General features: G+C 48.2%; 1 protein-coding gene across 1 annotated transcript in view; it reads left to right on the top strand.

Annotated features, from left to right (window-relative positions):
* Positions 1-15,518, top strand: part of LOC144728614 (SCO-spondin-like) — a 186,020-nt gene that overhangs the window by 85,755 nt on the left and 84,747 nt on the right. Inside the window, exons 64-74 of the mRNA XM_078608203.1 lie at positions 1,042-1,088; positions 1,934-2,104; positions 4,763-4,948; positions 5,921-6,072; positions 6,676-6,770; positions 8,489-8,538; positions 10,303-10,473; positions 12,141-12,314; positions 13,702-13,781; positions 14,058-14,227; positions 15,295-15,341. Coding sequence (XP_078464329.1) covers positions 1,042-1,088; positions 1,934-2,104; positions 4,763-4,948; positions 5,921-6,072; positions 6,676-6,770; positions 8,489-8,538; positions 10,303-10,473; positions 12,141-12,314; positions 13,702-13,781; positions 14,058-14,227; positions 15,295-15,341 — 1,343 coding nt within the window. The remainder of the gene's footprint in view (positions 1-1,041; positions 1,089-1,933; positions 2,105-4,762; positions 4,949-5,920; positions 6,073-6,675; positions 6,771-8,488; positions 8,539-10,302; positions 10,474-12,140; positions 12,315-13,701; positions 13,782-14,057; positions 14,228-15,294; positions 15,342-15,518) is intronic.

Genomic DNA, 15,518 nt, shown 5'->3' with positions numbered 1-15,518 from the left:
CACAGATGAAAATGCGTTTCTCCCCGACAGCTGCCCGCCGTGGACATCCAGTGATTAAATATGCACGATGGCAAAGCGCGTGTTTGAAAAGTGTTATGTAAGCAAGATTTATCTTTCATTTTATTCTCGGATGAGCTCAGCGTCGCATGCAATCACACTGCTCCATCAAACTCAATTGCACGCATCATCTGATGGAGCGTTCTCCGTGTATCAGGTGAGTTTGTGGTGGCGCGGTGAGAGGGGAGGGGGGGCAGCTACCGTGGTCCGTGTTGGAGCAAAACGACCAAGTTGCTGTGAATTTTATGATGTGCTATAATATTAATGTTGAGCCCTAATGTTCAATAATAATCCATATTCTCGGGGCACGCTTGGTGTTAGCAAGGTTCAGTGTGAATGCCTGAGCCTCATCCGACCGGATTAGGAGACCCTTAGGATTATTAGATTATTTAGTTATTATTAAAATAAGTATTATGTAGTTCTAATGACTGCACTTTTGTTTCTCAGATGACGATACCTCCCTCTGCTTTTGCTTTATCACAAATTATTAAGATGCTTTCATATTTCAGACGTTTAATTTCGAACGCATGAAACATGATTCATCCAGGGATGCAGTTCTTGGGGAAGCTTAACACATGGTTCAGATTTTGAGTTGCGCTGCTGGCTGCGATGTCTGAAGTTTCGCTCTCCTCGTGCCCGGAGGCCTTCCGTCGCAAACCTCAGCAACTGAAGAAGCTCCCGGTGCGTGCAGCATAACATCAGCCATTCTGCCAAGCAACGCGCAGCACAACCTGAAGATGACACATCGGAGAGCGATACAGCCACAACTGCGAACGCATTTCTCATTAACTCGAACATCCAGTTCATACGAGCGACCTGGGACAGGACTGGTTAGCAATCATGTAATTGCATGCATCTTTGAGGCACGAAACTTCCTGACCGCGTTCGAGCGTGGCGTGCCCTTCGTACTCGTGTGTTTAGTGAATAGATTGTGTACTTATTAAGGACACTTAAAATAATGCCGTGTTTTCCTCTCGTCCGTAGCACATGTGCGAACGGAGAAATGCAGTGTGGATCACTACCGTGTTCAGGTTAGTTTTTGCGGTGAAGTGACATTGCTGCACAGTCTAGGGGAGTGGAGCGATGGCAACAGGAATCCCGCTCACGAGAAACCTGAGTTCAATTCCCAGTCACGATTAACGTCAGCAGCTAATGATATCTGAGCTGGTCCTTAATGACCACCACTGCCCCCCCCAACCCTGTTCGAAAACTCACACTCACCAGTATGGTGAAGTATGGTCAATTGATTGGCTGATTGACCATGTTTTTTTTAATTGAATGTTAAATTTACAGTTTTGTCTCACAGGCTTGGATAAAGATTATGATAATGATGACAATTATGATAAAAAAAAATAAGACTAAATAACACTTTTCTGGTTTACATACTTGAATAACACAATCCTGATTCATGCATGAGTGGCAATAGCATTGTTCTGAGCCAAAAACACTTCCAAATCATCAAGTGAACAGCAATAAATTTGGCATTTTTGCAGCCAAATATTTACAGAAATTGCTTTTCTATGAAGTGGCTTATCATGCTTGCCATTCTATGTATGTACATTGAACTTCTTTCGCACCGTAAATAGCCAAACATGCCAATTGGAGGTGAATTGGCTTTGGCGCAATTAATAAAATGGGGGGGCTCCTTATCCAATTTCCCCCGCCCCCCTCGTCGTAGCGCCCGTGTTTCCTCTCGGGCCCTGTTGCGATAGCGCCGTGTTGCCCCCACTATTATATGTGCCACCGTTCCCACCGTCGCACCAACGAGTTTGCGGAGCGTCCTCGCTTCCCGGCTTCGCTGGACGTGAAGCGTCGCCTCTCACTTCTCCGTCCCCTCTTCCCTGTTTCCTCCCCGGGGCGCCGGGCCTCGTCGCAGTCGACTGCGGCTGGAGCGAGTGGACCGCGTGGTCGCTGTGCACCAAGACGTGTGACGTGGGCACGCGCCGCCGCTTCCGCTCCGCCACGCACCCGCCCGCCGCCTTCGGGGGCCGTGGCTGCTCGGGACTGCCCGTCGAGGTGGCCTACTGCGGCCTGCTCCCCTGCAAAGGTAGCGCCGGCGCGGTGACGTCGGCATGTCGGGCGTCCGCGACGTAGCAGGGCCCTCCGGAAAAGAAAAAAAAAACTCTTTGACAAAGTAACGTGTTAAATGTGACAGACGGACTCAATTCGCGATCGGGCAGGTCGCGAGTTCAATTATTGGCCGGCGGTCGACTCTTGTTTCTCGTTACCTCTGGGGTCAATGAAGCGAATGCTGCTGTGTGGGAAGCCAGCCGGGAGTTGTGCTGTAGAGATGCTGGCACCTGACATAAGGAAGGGGAATTTCCACTTTTGAGTTTGGTTTATCATTGGCGATGGGCGCCGCTGAATGATTGAGCGGGGAGGAAAGGAAGAAGATGTTTTTCTGGCAGACTGATCTTCTTTGCCAAATATTATTATTGAGGTGGTATAAAGTATTGGGGAAAACATTATATTTACGACTCTTTTTACTCAAAACCACACCAGATCAAATTATTTCTCAGAAAACACCCTTCAGCTGAAACATTGAGATATTTCCTTTCTGTCAGTGACAGTCAAATAATGCCCTTATTTTTTATGATTTTATTTATGCGCAATATTATTTATTGACCGACGGACAGTGCTGACTCGCAACAACAAAGGCGGCACCGTGGGATTTATTTGGGAGACGAGGGTGGCGTGGTGAGGCATTGCTCATACAATTGGAATTCAATTGGAGTGACAGTTGGGTCAATGTGTAGCTGGATTGCTTATAGACCTGCTGTGTGTTACAACGGAGGGGACACACTTCCAGACGGGCAGCGCAGAGTGGTGCGCTGGCATTCCACGGTCCTTCGCTTTGTGGAAGCCAATCGATATGATTTTTCTAAATAACTGTCCATTAATTGGTTTTTAATACGATGAATGGGTGCTATTTTTGAGGCTGTATGTCTTTTTTTTTTCAACCTGTTCCCTTCAATTGATAGAGACCAGACTTTAATAATATAAAAATGCTTTCCAGGGTCAATGCAAAGTACTTAAGCGCGAACTACAACTCTCATACGTGTATCATTGGCACGTTCATGCCGTAGAATAACTGTACGCCCAGCAATATCATGACACTTTTCATTTATTTTCATACAGTATATATATTTGTGGTCATAGAAAGCTTCTGCTCGTTGGCAGGAAACAGCACGTATTTGGGCCTCATTTTCTCAGATATTGCAAGATTCTGCTTTTCCATTTACACGTAATTTTTTGGCAATCATATATCCGAATAGAACAATAATGCAAATAATAATGAGCAAATTTCATAAAGGCATTTTATTTTAGTCAGAGTGGCACCAGGTCTGGAATTTCCCAACTCAGAAAAATTGTGAATTAAAATTCTGTGTTCAGCTTGAGAGATCTCAGGCCATCAACCATTTTGTAAAAATATAGTAATAGGTTTTTACCCTTTCAACTGGTACACCTTTATACAAAGCATCATGTTTGCATTAACCACAACACAAGCAGTCAAAATGCAAACGAAAAGAAACAACTCTGATCATGATAATGATATGCACTGTCCTTGAAGTTGATTGGTCCACACCCGAGACAGCTTTTCTTAGAGCCTAGTCTCCATTGGTGTTGGACCAGATGACGCCAAAAGGCGTACAACTCAAAAACAGCGCACTATCAGAGTATTGAGTAAGCATTTACACTATGAGACCTCCTTTACCAGTGACAAAATATAGTAATAGGTTTTTACGCCTTTTGGCGTCATCTGGTCCAACACCAATGGAGAATAGGCTCTAAGACAAGCTGTCTCGGGTGTGGACCAATCAACTTCAAGGACAGTGCATATCATTATCATTATCAGAGTTGTTTCTTTTTGTTTGCATTTTGACTGCTTGTGTTGTGGTTAATGCAAACATGATGCCTTGTATAAAGGTGTCAGTTTTGTACCAGTTGAAAGGGTAAAAACCTATTACTATATTTTGCCACTGGTAAAGGAGGTCTCATAGTGCATTTTGTAAAAAGTCAAAACTAGTTGTCATTCCACAGGGGCTGGTTCCCCTCCAGGGAAATGTGGACGTTTTACTGCTGTCTCTAAACCACTGATGTATAGAGAGACTTGTTATACACCATCATTGTTCATTTGAGCAGGGAGACGCTGTGAATGTGGCTTGTTACTCTAAACAAGCAATTTTCTGTTAGTGGTGGCCCCATTGCCTGCTGGATATGTGTTCCGTAATGCGCATGATTTTAAAATTACGGTATGTGAGCACGTGGCCAAAAGGCACCAAAGGTCTAGTAGCCCAGCGACGAATAGCATGATTGAAGGTGTAATAAATAAGGGTTAACAAGTGTCTTACGTTGTGCGAGGTTAAGGAACTTTAGAAATTTTAAAGTCGAGCAGTGCGAGGGGAGGAGCAGAAAGAGAAGGGGTTTCACCTACAGCGTGGTGAGTAGGTGGGTGAGTAAGTGAGCTGGTGGGTGAGTGCGTGAGCGGGTGATTGAGTGAGCAGGTGAATGAGTGTGTGTGTGTGAGAGTATGCTGCTCCACCTGCAAGTGTGGTGGTGGACCACAGCACTGATCAGAAAAAACACCCGTAGAGTCCTCAACGTGGGGTTGAGGAATCAATGAGTGAAGGTTTATGGCAACAATAGCAGAGTGTCAAGGAGGTGCTCACTGCCGGCGTGGCCTGCTCCGCATGCTTCCGCGCAGCTGTGTGGGGCGAGTGGGAGGCCTGGTCCGGGTGCTCGGCTTCCTGCGGTGGTGGCGTCCGCGTGCGGAGCCGTACCTGCCCAACGCCGGCACCACCACCACCGGCATCGCCGCCCGGGTCCTCGCTCGCCTGCGACGGCGGCGGCGCCGTGGAGGACATGGAGAGCTGCAACACGGAGAGCTGCGGTGAGCAAGGAGACGTCACGCCACGCACAGCGATGATGCGCCGATCGTTCGCTTGCATGTGCCGCCCCTTTGTTAAATCCGCTGCTGGATGAGGGCCTCCCTGTGCAGCGTGGGAGTTTTTTTGGCCACACTGTGCCACGCTGGTCAGTGCGGATTAGTGAAATTGGGAGCATAGACATTGGATCGTAGTGCAGTACAGCAATGGATTTTTCTGCATTGCCCTTTGAAGCAAAACACTCACTCAAACCTGCTCATCGCCTGTTTAATATTAACACAATTATATGAATGGCAATTAGCAATCACGGTTATAATAAAGTGTCTAGCCGTGACCACATCTCCATTATGCTGCTAAAACTGTGGACCCGGCTCGAGATGAGAGCAATACTTGAATGATGCTATCTATTTACGTGGAAAAGTATGATGTAAGTCTTTTTTTAACATCCAGAAAGTAAGAATGTTATGAAAAGACCATGGAGAAGGGGTTTCAACTGCAGGGTAGTTATGTGGTCTAGTGGGAAGTGGAGCATGTGGCATCAACAACTTTGGCTGTGATGAATGTATGACCTTGATGTGCTTCAGGTATTTTCCAATTTCTTGTTCAGTCGTTTTGTGTGTGGGAAGGCATCACAGTGGCTTTCTTCACTGTTGACATCAGCTGTCTTTGTTCACTCGAAATGAAGAGGCAACCCAAAAAGAAAATTGCTCATATTTGGCAAGTGCCTATCTAGGCTGTGTGTTCCATCTTCTGTGACATGAGGTTTGAGGCTTCAAGTCGCTGGATTTCAGGCACACACAATGTGTTCCATACATAATGTTCCACAGCCGTGGCATTACTACATCCAGTGTATGATAAAAAAAAAAAACTTTTTATTCATAAGCACCACAGCTTTTAAACCAAACCACATCTTACTTACAAGTGCCCGCGAATGTCTGAAAATGTATTTTTGTTGCCCGTCGATCGGAATGCTGCAGACGGTCAGATGCTGACCTGCCCCGATGGAAAGGTCTGGAGGCTGTGCCACCTCGATGAGCCTATAACCTGCGCCGACCTCGGCCGTGATCTCACGGTCTCCGGGAGAGAATGCCACCCTGGCTGCTACTGCCCGAACGGAACCCTGCTACTGGTGAGCTACATAATGACTGTGCAGTTGGTTCATGCGCCAGCATTTTCTTTGTCCACAGCAGCCGGGATTTCGATGGATTTGGTGTTCTAGTTGCAGCTGTGGTTTCCGCCAAAGCGTGTTTTCAGGGTATACAGGACTCCCCGGACGTCTTTTCAAGCTGAACACTGCTCTATCCACTGCTGGATGAGGTCTCTTAAGCTGAACACAGCCACTGAAAAATGCAAGACAATTTGACTGTATTTTTGTATTTGCAATCAAAGATATATATTTGGGATGAGTTTTGGATTGAGAACATTTCAGATTTTTCAGGAAAATTTCAGATCTCTTTCAGATTTTCGGTCTCACAAAAGTGACATCCCTCGATGTCATTTTTTGGCAAAGAAACATCAGCCGTGACATCGTATAAGTGACCCTCTTCCGACACAAAACTAATTCTGATCTCGTCCAAATTTGTGTTTCATTAATCCAAAAATCAGAGACACATCCCCAATATATGCTGTTTTTTTATATGTGCTCTAGCCTGCCAACAGCTCTCGTGTTGTTTAATTTCAGCAAGTGAGCTGGGTGACCTTCCTAATCTTGTCTTTTGCTTAACTCTTCCAGAACCAGACGTGTGTCCGAACCTCAGAGTGCCCGTGCTTCATAGGAGGCTCGGTGTATCTTCCCAGATCTCCGATACAGATAGGCTGCACCAAATGGTGAGTTCATTAAGAGAAATGTTCGTCTGCGACTGCGGCCAAACGGCGCTGTCTGTTGGCAAAGTGCCCAACTCACATCGGAAGGATTGAGAGTTTCAATCACCGTTTCAAGAAAGCGTGTGGGGGGTGGGTGCATGCTGGGAATTGCAAATGAGAGGCACAGAAGAGCAATGCGTGGATCGGAGAACAAAATGAAAATTACAGCCATCATATCGACTCTCAAGGAAAGTGGGCGGGCTTGGGCAGGGCACGTGGCCAGGGGGAAGGATGGTCAATGGATGGGGCTGGCGACGGACTGGCAGCACAAGGGACAGAAACGTGGCCAAGAGGACGCCCCGCCAAGATGCGCCGTGGCAACGAGGGACCGCGTGGGATGGCATCGGGGTGGGGAGGACTCATCCAGAAGTGGATAGCTGATGATGATACCGATGAAAATGACTGCTACTGTCTAGGAAGTCAGCAGTATTTGGCTTATTAATTGTCTGACCCCCTGCTCTGGGAATGTTGAATTTATAGTGTTAGATGACAGCAACCAGCAGAGGTGAGCAATACCACAATGGTCCTTCAGGCAATTAGACACTGACCTTTGACTAAAAAGGAAATTAGTTTAGATTAATTAGTTCATGCCTTTGCATATATTCTATTCTTGCACATGGTAATATGTTCAGTAGCTCGATGCCAATGTCGAGTTCTGCTAGCCACGATGAGAGGCCTTCAGGTGAGGGTTTGTGTAGTTTTGGTATTCCTCCGTCGAATGAGTGCAGAATACAGTGTGGTTTTACCACATGGTCTATAGTTGGGGTTCCATACATATTCTAGATTTGAAGCTTTCGTGACTGCAAGGATTCATATTCTTAGGTTCTTTCGGTAAAGTCACGTAGGTAAAACATTAAAATTAATAAAAGTAAAATAAAATAAAAATCACGACGTTTCGGATGCAACACAAGCCTCCGTCTTCAGGTGGATCCGTCACAGCCACGACAGCTGTATCAAGTAAATGAGAGATTGCAGGAGCTACCACTCCGTTTATATAATGGTTGGAGAGGGGGGAAGGGCCAAGTACAGCACACTTTTTATTCATATGGTAAGGTGAGGCTTAAGAGGGTGAGCCTTTGTTATGGAGAGGTACGGTTTGTGACTCAACCTGGCCTACCTAACAATAGTGTGAAAGGGAGAAACATGGTAAACCTGTAATAGTTGTCTGTCAAATAAGATTGGTCAAATAAGTGTAGTTAAATCTTTTTTGCATGGTTAATCACATCCATACATATTCCCGTCCTTCCCTTATACGTCCGATTAGCGCGGTTGGCTACATACGGTTCAGCATGCATACAAACATACATACAAACATGCATGCATGACCACAATCGCACTACTGTGGCTTGTCTTTCATTTCCCACTGATGCAGACGTGACCATCGGCCCGCCAAGGCTCTCACGGCGTCGATGGTTACACCGGTTTCCTCGAGGGATGCCAAGGCCAGGGGATGCAACGCTTGGGTCACGGATTAAGTGTTTTCTTCTGGGACAACCACGTTGCGCCACTGTTGCGACTTGTTAGAAATAATGGACGGAAAACTCTGCCCGCGTATGTCTGCATGCTGAAAGCCAAAAATGTTTGTTAGCTATATCGCACGTGTGGACGTGTGCTTGAGAGGCCGATGCAGTGTCCTGGTTCCGCCCGTACCTGAACATCTCCTGGGGTTTCTCTCTTCGCAGCACTTGTGAAAATGGCGAAGCGGCGAGGTGTGTCAGCGTTGATTGCGATGGTGAGGAGCATGTCCCTTCGTTCTGTACCGCAGTGCGATACTGCCGCCTTAAATCTCACAATCTGACGGCAATGTCGCCCATATTGGGCAGGCGCCGATCCAACTCCCCCCACCCACCCCAGCCTTCTCCCCCACACCGATTTAGTCCATAGTCCATTTTCACGTTTTAAGTTTTTTTTTTTTTACTCGTTTTTACCGTATTGTAAAAAAAAACGTAAATAAGCAATTCCTACAACCACAATTCAGCGCCCGTATCATGAGAATCGAAAGATTCATGCGTGCAAAAAATGCACACATTTTAAGCAACACTAATTAGCGAGTAAGTTCTAAACCAGACAATTATTCTGATTTTTAAACATACATCTCACTTTAATATCGCTTTGTTCCCCATGAATCATATGATACAAATTTAGAAACATGCAATTAGATTATTTAGATTATTTTGGTGCGATGAATGTCCAAATGATGGGCCACTTTGTTGAGCTATCATATGTGGCCGGGTCGCTTCTGAAAAATAAGTTAATATCTCATTGGGCTTTGCCTGGTAAGGATGTGGATGGTTTATTATAATTTGTTTGTGTTTGGGTGATTTGTTTACCTTTCTTGTACTTTGCACTCCTATCGTAGTTTTGTGTTGTTTGTTGTTGTTGTAATGTTCTTACCCGCCCCTACTGGACTTCTGTGACAAAGAGCTTTATAGCTCATCGGATTCCTCCAGTATAGATATATATTGTGATTCTGAGAAAGCATTGACTGATATTCGGCCAAATGTGCGATAATGAACTCTTTCCCTTCTTTGATATTGCCCATCCACCCTCCAGTCGTAATAGGTTGAATGCCGAAGGTTGACTTTGCTCATTGTTTCGTGGTGGGGTGAAGTGTGACTGCTCCCCAATGCGCTTCCACAACTTTTCCTGCGAGCCGATGTCAAAGTTGGTAAAATAAAAACCTCATTAGACGTGAGTGGTGTGTGTTGAGCACTGTGCTGGGCCTGCCCTTTACTTCTTAAGCGAACAACAACACGGCCATAATAAGATTTATAAAGTTCTTTGCTTCAGTGCCTCGTCTTGTGTTGGGTACGAGCATTGGCTGTTCAAGCCTGGAGTGGGTGAGCCGTGGGTGTGGTGGTGCGGTGTGCCGTCTTGGTGGGCTCAATGTGCTGTGCTGTCCCGTGGCACCTGCTGTGCGTGCTACTGCTTGGCCATGCCACCGTTTGTAGCAGCATGTATCGTATTTTTTTTTTTACTCAAAGAGATGAATGCATTTTTTTATTAAAGATGTGTATCATTTCAGGGTTTTTTTGTGGCTTGATATATTGACCCTGTATTCTGTTCACCGACCCTGTTTGACACTTGGTATACCCATCGTATTAATAATTCAGGTTTCCTTCAAACATAGACCTTGTAGTCTCAACGGGCGATTTCCTAGTGGAAATAAAGAACACGTTACAGTCGTGCTGTGCGTGCGTGTTGTACTGAGTGGTGTGCGGTCGTGTGTGTTATAATGCATGACCCGTCTGCTGTGTGTGCGGTGCACTGAGTGCGGTGTGCCGTGCCACGTTGCGCAGGACCCGTGTGTTGCGAGTGTGGTGTGCTCCGTACGTCGGGCGAGACTGTGTGTGTGACCTGCCGTGGTGCGTGAATCGCTACGTGCCGTGCGCCACTGTGCATCCGTACCGCGTGCGCGTTATGCCGCACGGTGCACCGCACGCGCGCGCTTTTGACGCGCTGCTCCCCCCTGTGCGTGACACGTGCCCCGCCGCAGTGGACGGTGCATGGAACGACTGGAGCCCCTGGACCCCGTGCAGCGCGCCGTGCGGCCTCGGGGTGCAGCGCCGCTACCGCTTCTGCACGGAGCCGCCGCCGGCGGGGGAGGGTCGCGACTGCGTGGGGCCGGGCAGCGAGGAGCGAGTGTGCAACACGCACGCCTGCACGCGTGCGTTCCTCCTTGCTCCTCCGGCGTACACAAAAACAACGATCCCACACCACCTCCCCCCCCCCGTATGGGCGTAACAGACTGTTGGGACGAGTGCTGTTTGCGAGTAGCATCTATGTAGGCCGGCACGGGCACACACGATGGGGTGGGTGGCCAGCACCATGCCCGGCCGCATTTGTCTCCCCAGAGGCGATGTTTACACACTGCAGCAGATACGTTCCTTCTCTTCCAGCGTGCATGCACGCACATCGTGTCAAGGAGCGTGAACCATCATCACGCGAACTTCGGTTATCCTCGCAGCAGCTGCGGCTGTTGCGCTTTCAGATGCGCTTCTGCGATCGTCTGGAACGCTCTTCCGATATTAGGAAGGCACTGGCAATACGCACTTTTAAATCGCCTAGTTTGACTAATTTCTTTAGAAGTGCTGGGAAATACACACACAACCACGGAGGAAATGTTTTCCTTTGATGTTAATTACACATCCATTCGCATGCAACATTGTTTTTTTTATTGTTGACGCTGGAACAACAAAGGCCAATGACTGAGCAGCAAGTAGCAGTGACATCACAACACGTTTTGTACCGGGCCGCGGTGAACCTTGGGGTCACATGGAGTAGTTTTTAGCTCACGGGCAGGAGGTCACAGAACAGACACACATTAGTCATGAGGGAACGGTTCGAGTATATACTCGTGAACAACGTTGCGACCACTCTCTGTTTAGCTGATTAGATGTAGCCGTGTATTGTTTTTTTTTTAAAGGGAAGAATCATTATTCCCGCGAAACCATAATAAACGATCTTTGAAAAGGTGTGTCAGGCCTAACCTCTTTAATGGAGCCCATCAATTACCTCCACGAAGGCTGCGTCTGTATCATTGCTTAACATCATAGGAGCAATGCTCTGGCCACATGTGAATGCTGAGCAGAATTTCCTTTGATTTACATTTTTTTTCCAGGGGGTTCCTTGGGCATCAGATTTTTACTCGTAAATGTGCACTGCTATGTTGTGACTCTGCATGCCCCGACAGCCACGGGAGAAGGAGGCATATCGTCCGATTGTTTAAGTTGTTCCTTGAGACGAGACGGACTCGAGACATCACGATCCTTTTTTTTTAAAGTTTAGATCTTGCTCCGTTGAGTCTCGCCTCTCTTTGAGGAGTTTTCGGTGCGCAACGAAATTACAATTCCTGCAGTGACTACGAGGGCTTTTTCAAACGACCAAGCCATTGATGGCCTGTGGGGGTTTCCACTGTGAATGATCAAAGAGGTGTAGCTGCTACTGCCCTGCCTGCCACTTTTTTTGTTGCTAAATCACGGGTCGAGATTGGTGAGGTGCCTCAATAAACTCTTACGATGTTGCACACAAGGTGTAAACATCGTACCGAGTGGTGACTGCAAGGGAGATCTCTATTCCCAGACCGAAGGACACATGCAGAGAAAGAGGGGAGCGAGGGGACTAAAGACTTAAGCCGGGACTGACTCAGCAAGCGTGGCCAGGAGAGAGACAGAGAGAGAGAGAGAGACAAGAGAGTTCTAGACGCGAGCTACAAAGTCACTGAGGAGAGGCAGCGACGGCCGAGCCTTCCAGAAGTCTCCGTGTGTTACCCCCTCGTCCATCGCTCATTGTCCCTGGCTGTCGCGTGCCTGTGCCTGTGCGTGGCGCGTGCAGAGGACGGCGCGTGGTCGGGCTGGAGCCGCTGGGCCGAGTGCTCGCGCAGCTGCGGCGGCGGGGGGCTTCGCTCGCGGGCCCGCTCCTGCGACGCCCCCTCGCCCGGCGGCGGAGGAGATTACTGCGAGGGCCCTGGCGTCGACACCCAGGAGTGCCACGCGGAGCCGTGCCCCGGTGAGCCGTTGACCACGCGGCCGCCGGCGGGCTGCTTGGGGGGCGGGGGGCACGTCGAGAGAGCGAGTTCCCCTTTTAAAAGATAAAATTGTAACCCCCCCGCCCACCTCCTACGCATTTCCCATGAATATGCTAAATTCCTCTTGATATGCACATTCTTTTTGTTAAGGCGCTCTTCTTCCACCTCCAACCCAGCTTATATATAAGCTCCTGGCTTGGCAGTGTCTCATTCTTCACCTGAGGACGGCTGCTTGCGTTGTAGCCGAAACGTCGTGAGAATTATTTTATTATGTTTTATTTTTATTATTTTATTACTTCCCTTCTACGTGACTTTACCGAAAGAACCAAGAAGATGAATCCCTGCAGTCACGAAAGCTTTAAATCGAAAAATAAAATTGTAAATAAATAAGAAGGGCCTGATTTCCCTCTCACCCCTGACCCCCGATAAACAAGCAAGCTGTTATCTTGTGGATACACGTCTAGGGCGTGCGCCCTGCGCTGTCACGCACGAGTTTGATGTCTCGTTAATGAGAAAGAACGCCCCTGAGATTTGTTGAAGGGCTTCACGCCCCCCCCCTTCCCGCCGTCGCCACTGCGATTGCCCTGGAACTCGCTGGTACTGCCCCGGCTGTCCCCTCGGGCTCATTATTATCGGCACGCCGAGCCCGTTTACTTTTATCTCGCGCTGTGCTGCAGTGTTGCCCTCTGACCTGCCATGTTTCCCTGCCTTGACCCCTCCCGTACACCCCTTGATGACCTCATGTAATTCTGTTTTTTACGAAGCGTCTTGAAATGTAATTGCATTTAGGCGCTGTATGAATTTACGTATTTGTGTTGTCGTGTAAAACCATGCTCAAGAAGGCCCATATAGCACCGTGCTGGTGCCACTTTGACTTCAAGGCCACACGCATACAATCACCACGGCAGTGAAGTCTCCACAGTGGTGCCCTTGACAGTATTTCTTTTTCCTCATAACAAAGGTGCATCACGGTGTCGAGGTGTTATCTGCCTCGCCTGGTATGCAGGATGTCGTGGGTTCGATCCCGACCCTGACGCCTGTATATTTGGAGTTTGCGGTGTCTCTCTCCCCGTGGCGGCGTGACATTTTTCTCCGGGTCCTCTGGTTTCTTCCTCCACATTTAGAAAAGGGTGCGCTTAGAGTGTTTTGCTGCTCTTAAATTTCCACGTGATAAGCCACTTCGTTGAGCTATCATTTGGGGCCAGGTCGCGTCTGAAAAAGCGCTACATAGCTCAGTGGGTCTTATCTGGTAAAGTAAAAAAAAATTCTTTGCTTTAAGGGTTTATTTAGAGTTTGACTCCAGCCCGAATTCGGTGTGCAATCCTCCTCTGATGGTTTCACGTTACTCGTGTGCATTCTACTTTTCAGACAGGAACTGTTCGGAAGTGGCTGGGTCGTACTACAGTCACTGTGGGCCGCCCTGCCCGCGCAGCTGCGACGATGTGTCTGTACGTCATCAAACCCGCTCTCGGTCTTTCTCACATTGCTGTAAACGTGCGTCGTTCTGTTTGATGGTTAGCTACTCTGTTACGCCACTCGCGACGCAAAAATAGCGCTTCACCGTCAAAATAAATTGACTTCATTGAGTTCTATCGTGAGCTCCAGGTTAGCGGCAAAGTGCACCACTGCAACAACAACAACAGGCCGAACGCCCCTTCGCAGAGCTACGGGTCGAATATGCGGTGACCGGCACGTGTGCTTTCCGTCTTGATGCGTGACGTCAGTTTTGCTCGTGGAGCTGCGAGCCCGGGTGCTACTGCACGGACGGGCGCCTGATGAACGGCGAGGGCAGGGCGTGCGTGGACAAGCAGGACTGCACATGCCTGGACATCAACACCGGGCGGCGACACCCGCCCGGGGACACAGTACCCCATGCGGACGGCTGCAACAACTGGTCGATCGATTCCTGTCGCGCCTTCTTCGCTTCATGCACTCGCACGTCTCTTGTTTGTCAATCCACCGCTGGGTGATCGAGTTTGAACGGCCCTCGCGATACGGGATGGGCGCCAGTGGTAGTAGCAGCAACGTTACACGCACGGCTCCTTCTTGACCGCCCGCTGTTGATTTACGGCCCCCCCCTCCCATCGTGGGGGTTTAAGTGACCAAATTTCACCAACGACGCTGGCCAGCACGGGTTGGGGGGTTAGGAGGGCTGTAGATGCAGAACAGCGCAGCGATGGGCTTTTGCTGGACTAACCCCAGCTAGCCACCACATAGTCCGCGATGCTGTGTGGCCAGCCTGTTTTGTGAGTGGTGTTCACCCACCCAAGCAATATCAAGGCTCGAACATGCTTAGCATCCGAGAGATCCGGGTGACGTCGTCCGGATGGATTTGGCTACGCAACAACAACACTATTTTGACCATTGGAACCTCCTATGCCAGTAGCAAAATATGATAATTGTTTTTTTACCCTTTTATCTGTGCATACATTATTAGAGTTGTGTTTTTTGTTTGCATTCAGACCGCAGGTATTGTGGTCAATGCAAACATGACTCCTTGTAAAAAAGGTGTCAGTTTTGTTGCCAGATAAAAAGGGTACAAAACCAATTAACACTATTTCGATTTGAGAGGCGTTCTTACGTGACCGCATCCCATGGTGCTGTGCAATGAATGCTGGCCGGTTGCTGTGGAGCGAGCGGGGGTTTCTGTTTGGGGAATGGCGAGGAGAGAGGTGTCATTTGGCGGGGGCCAGGGTGATGGCGTGGTGTGAGGAAGAAAATAAACCCCCGACTTGAACAAGGTTGTCTGCAGTCGAGTTACAAGAGCTTGCTGTGCTTACGTAATTGCTCTCTGCATCATTTGAAGAAGTTACGTAAGATTTTTATTTGCCTTTGTTTGTTTTTTTGCCTTGTTATCGGTCGAGGCAACATTTGTTAAGATCAATCTATGAAGGCTGCGAAAGTAAATCCCGCCTTGCGCTCAATGATTTTAATGTCGTTTTTATTTTTTTATGATTTCAGCACTTGCATGCATGGAGCGCTGGTGTGCACCAATCAGCCTTGTCCTGGTAAGCAAATAATTACAAGCATCGCACTGGTTTCAACGACAAATTTTTGGTAGTGCGGTTTTTATATCACGACCATTTCTCCAGGCTCAATAAAACGAGTAAACACTTTGTGGGGAAATCAATGGTGACTGTCCTTTGGATGGACCTGCTCTAAGCCATAGCAACGTGGAATTTCCA

This window comes from Lampetra planeri, chromosome 1 (assembly GCF_965212315.1).
Source record: "Lampetra planeri chromosome 1, kcLamPlan1.2.h2, whole genome shotgun sequence".
Lineage (NCBI taxonomy): Eukaryota > Metazoa > Chordata > Hyperoartia > Petromyzontiformes > Petromyzontidae > Lampetra > Lampetra planeri.
The sequence above is the reverse complement of the archived record's forward strand: the minus strand, read 5'-3'. Positions and strand labels throughout refer to the sequence as shown.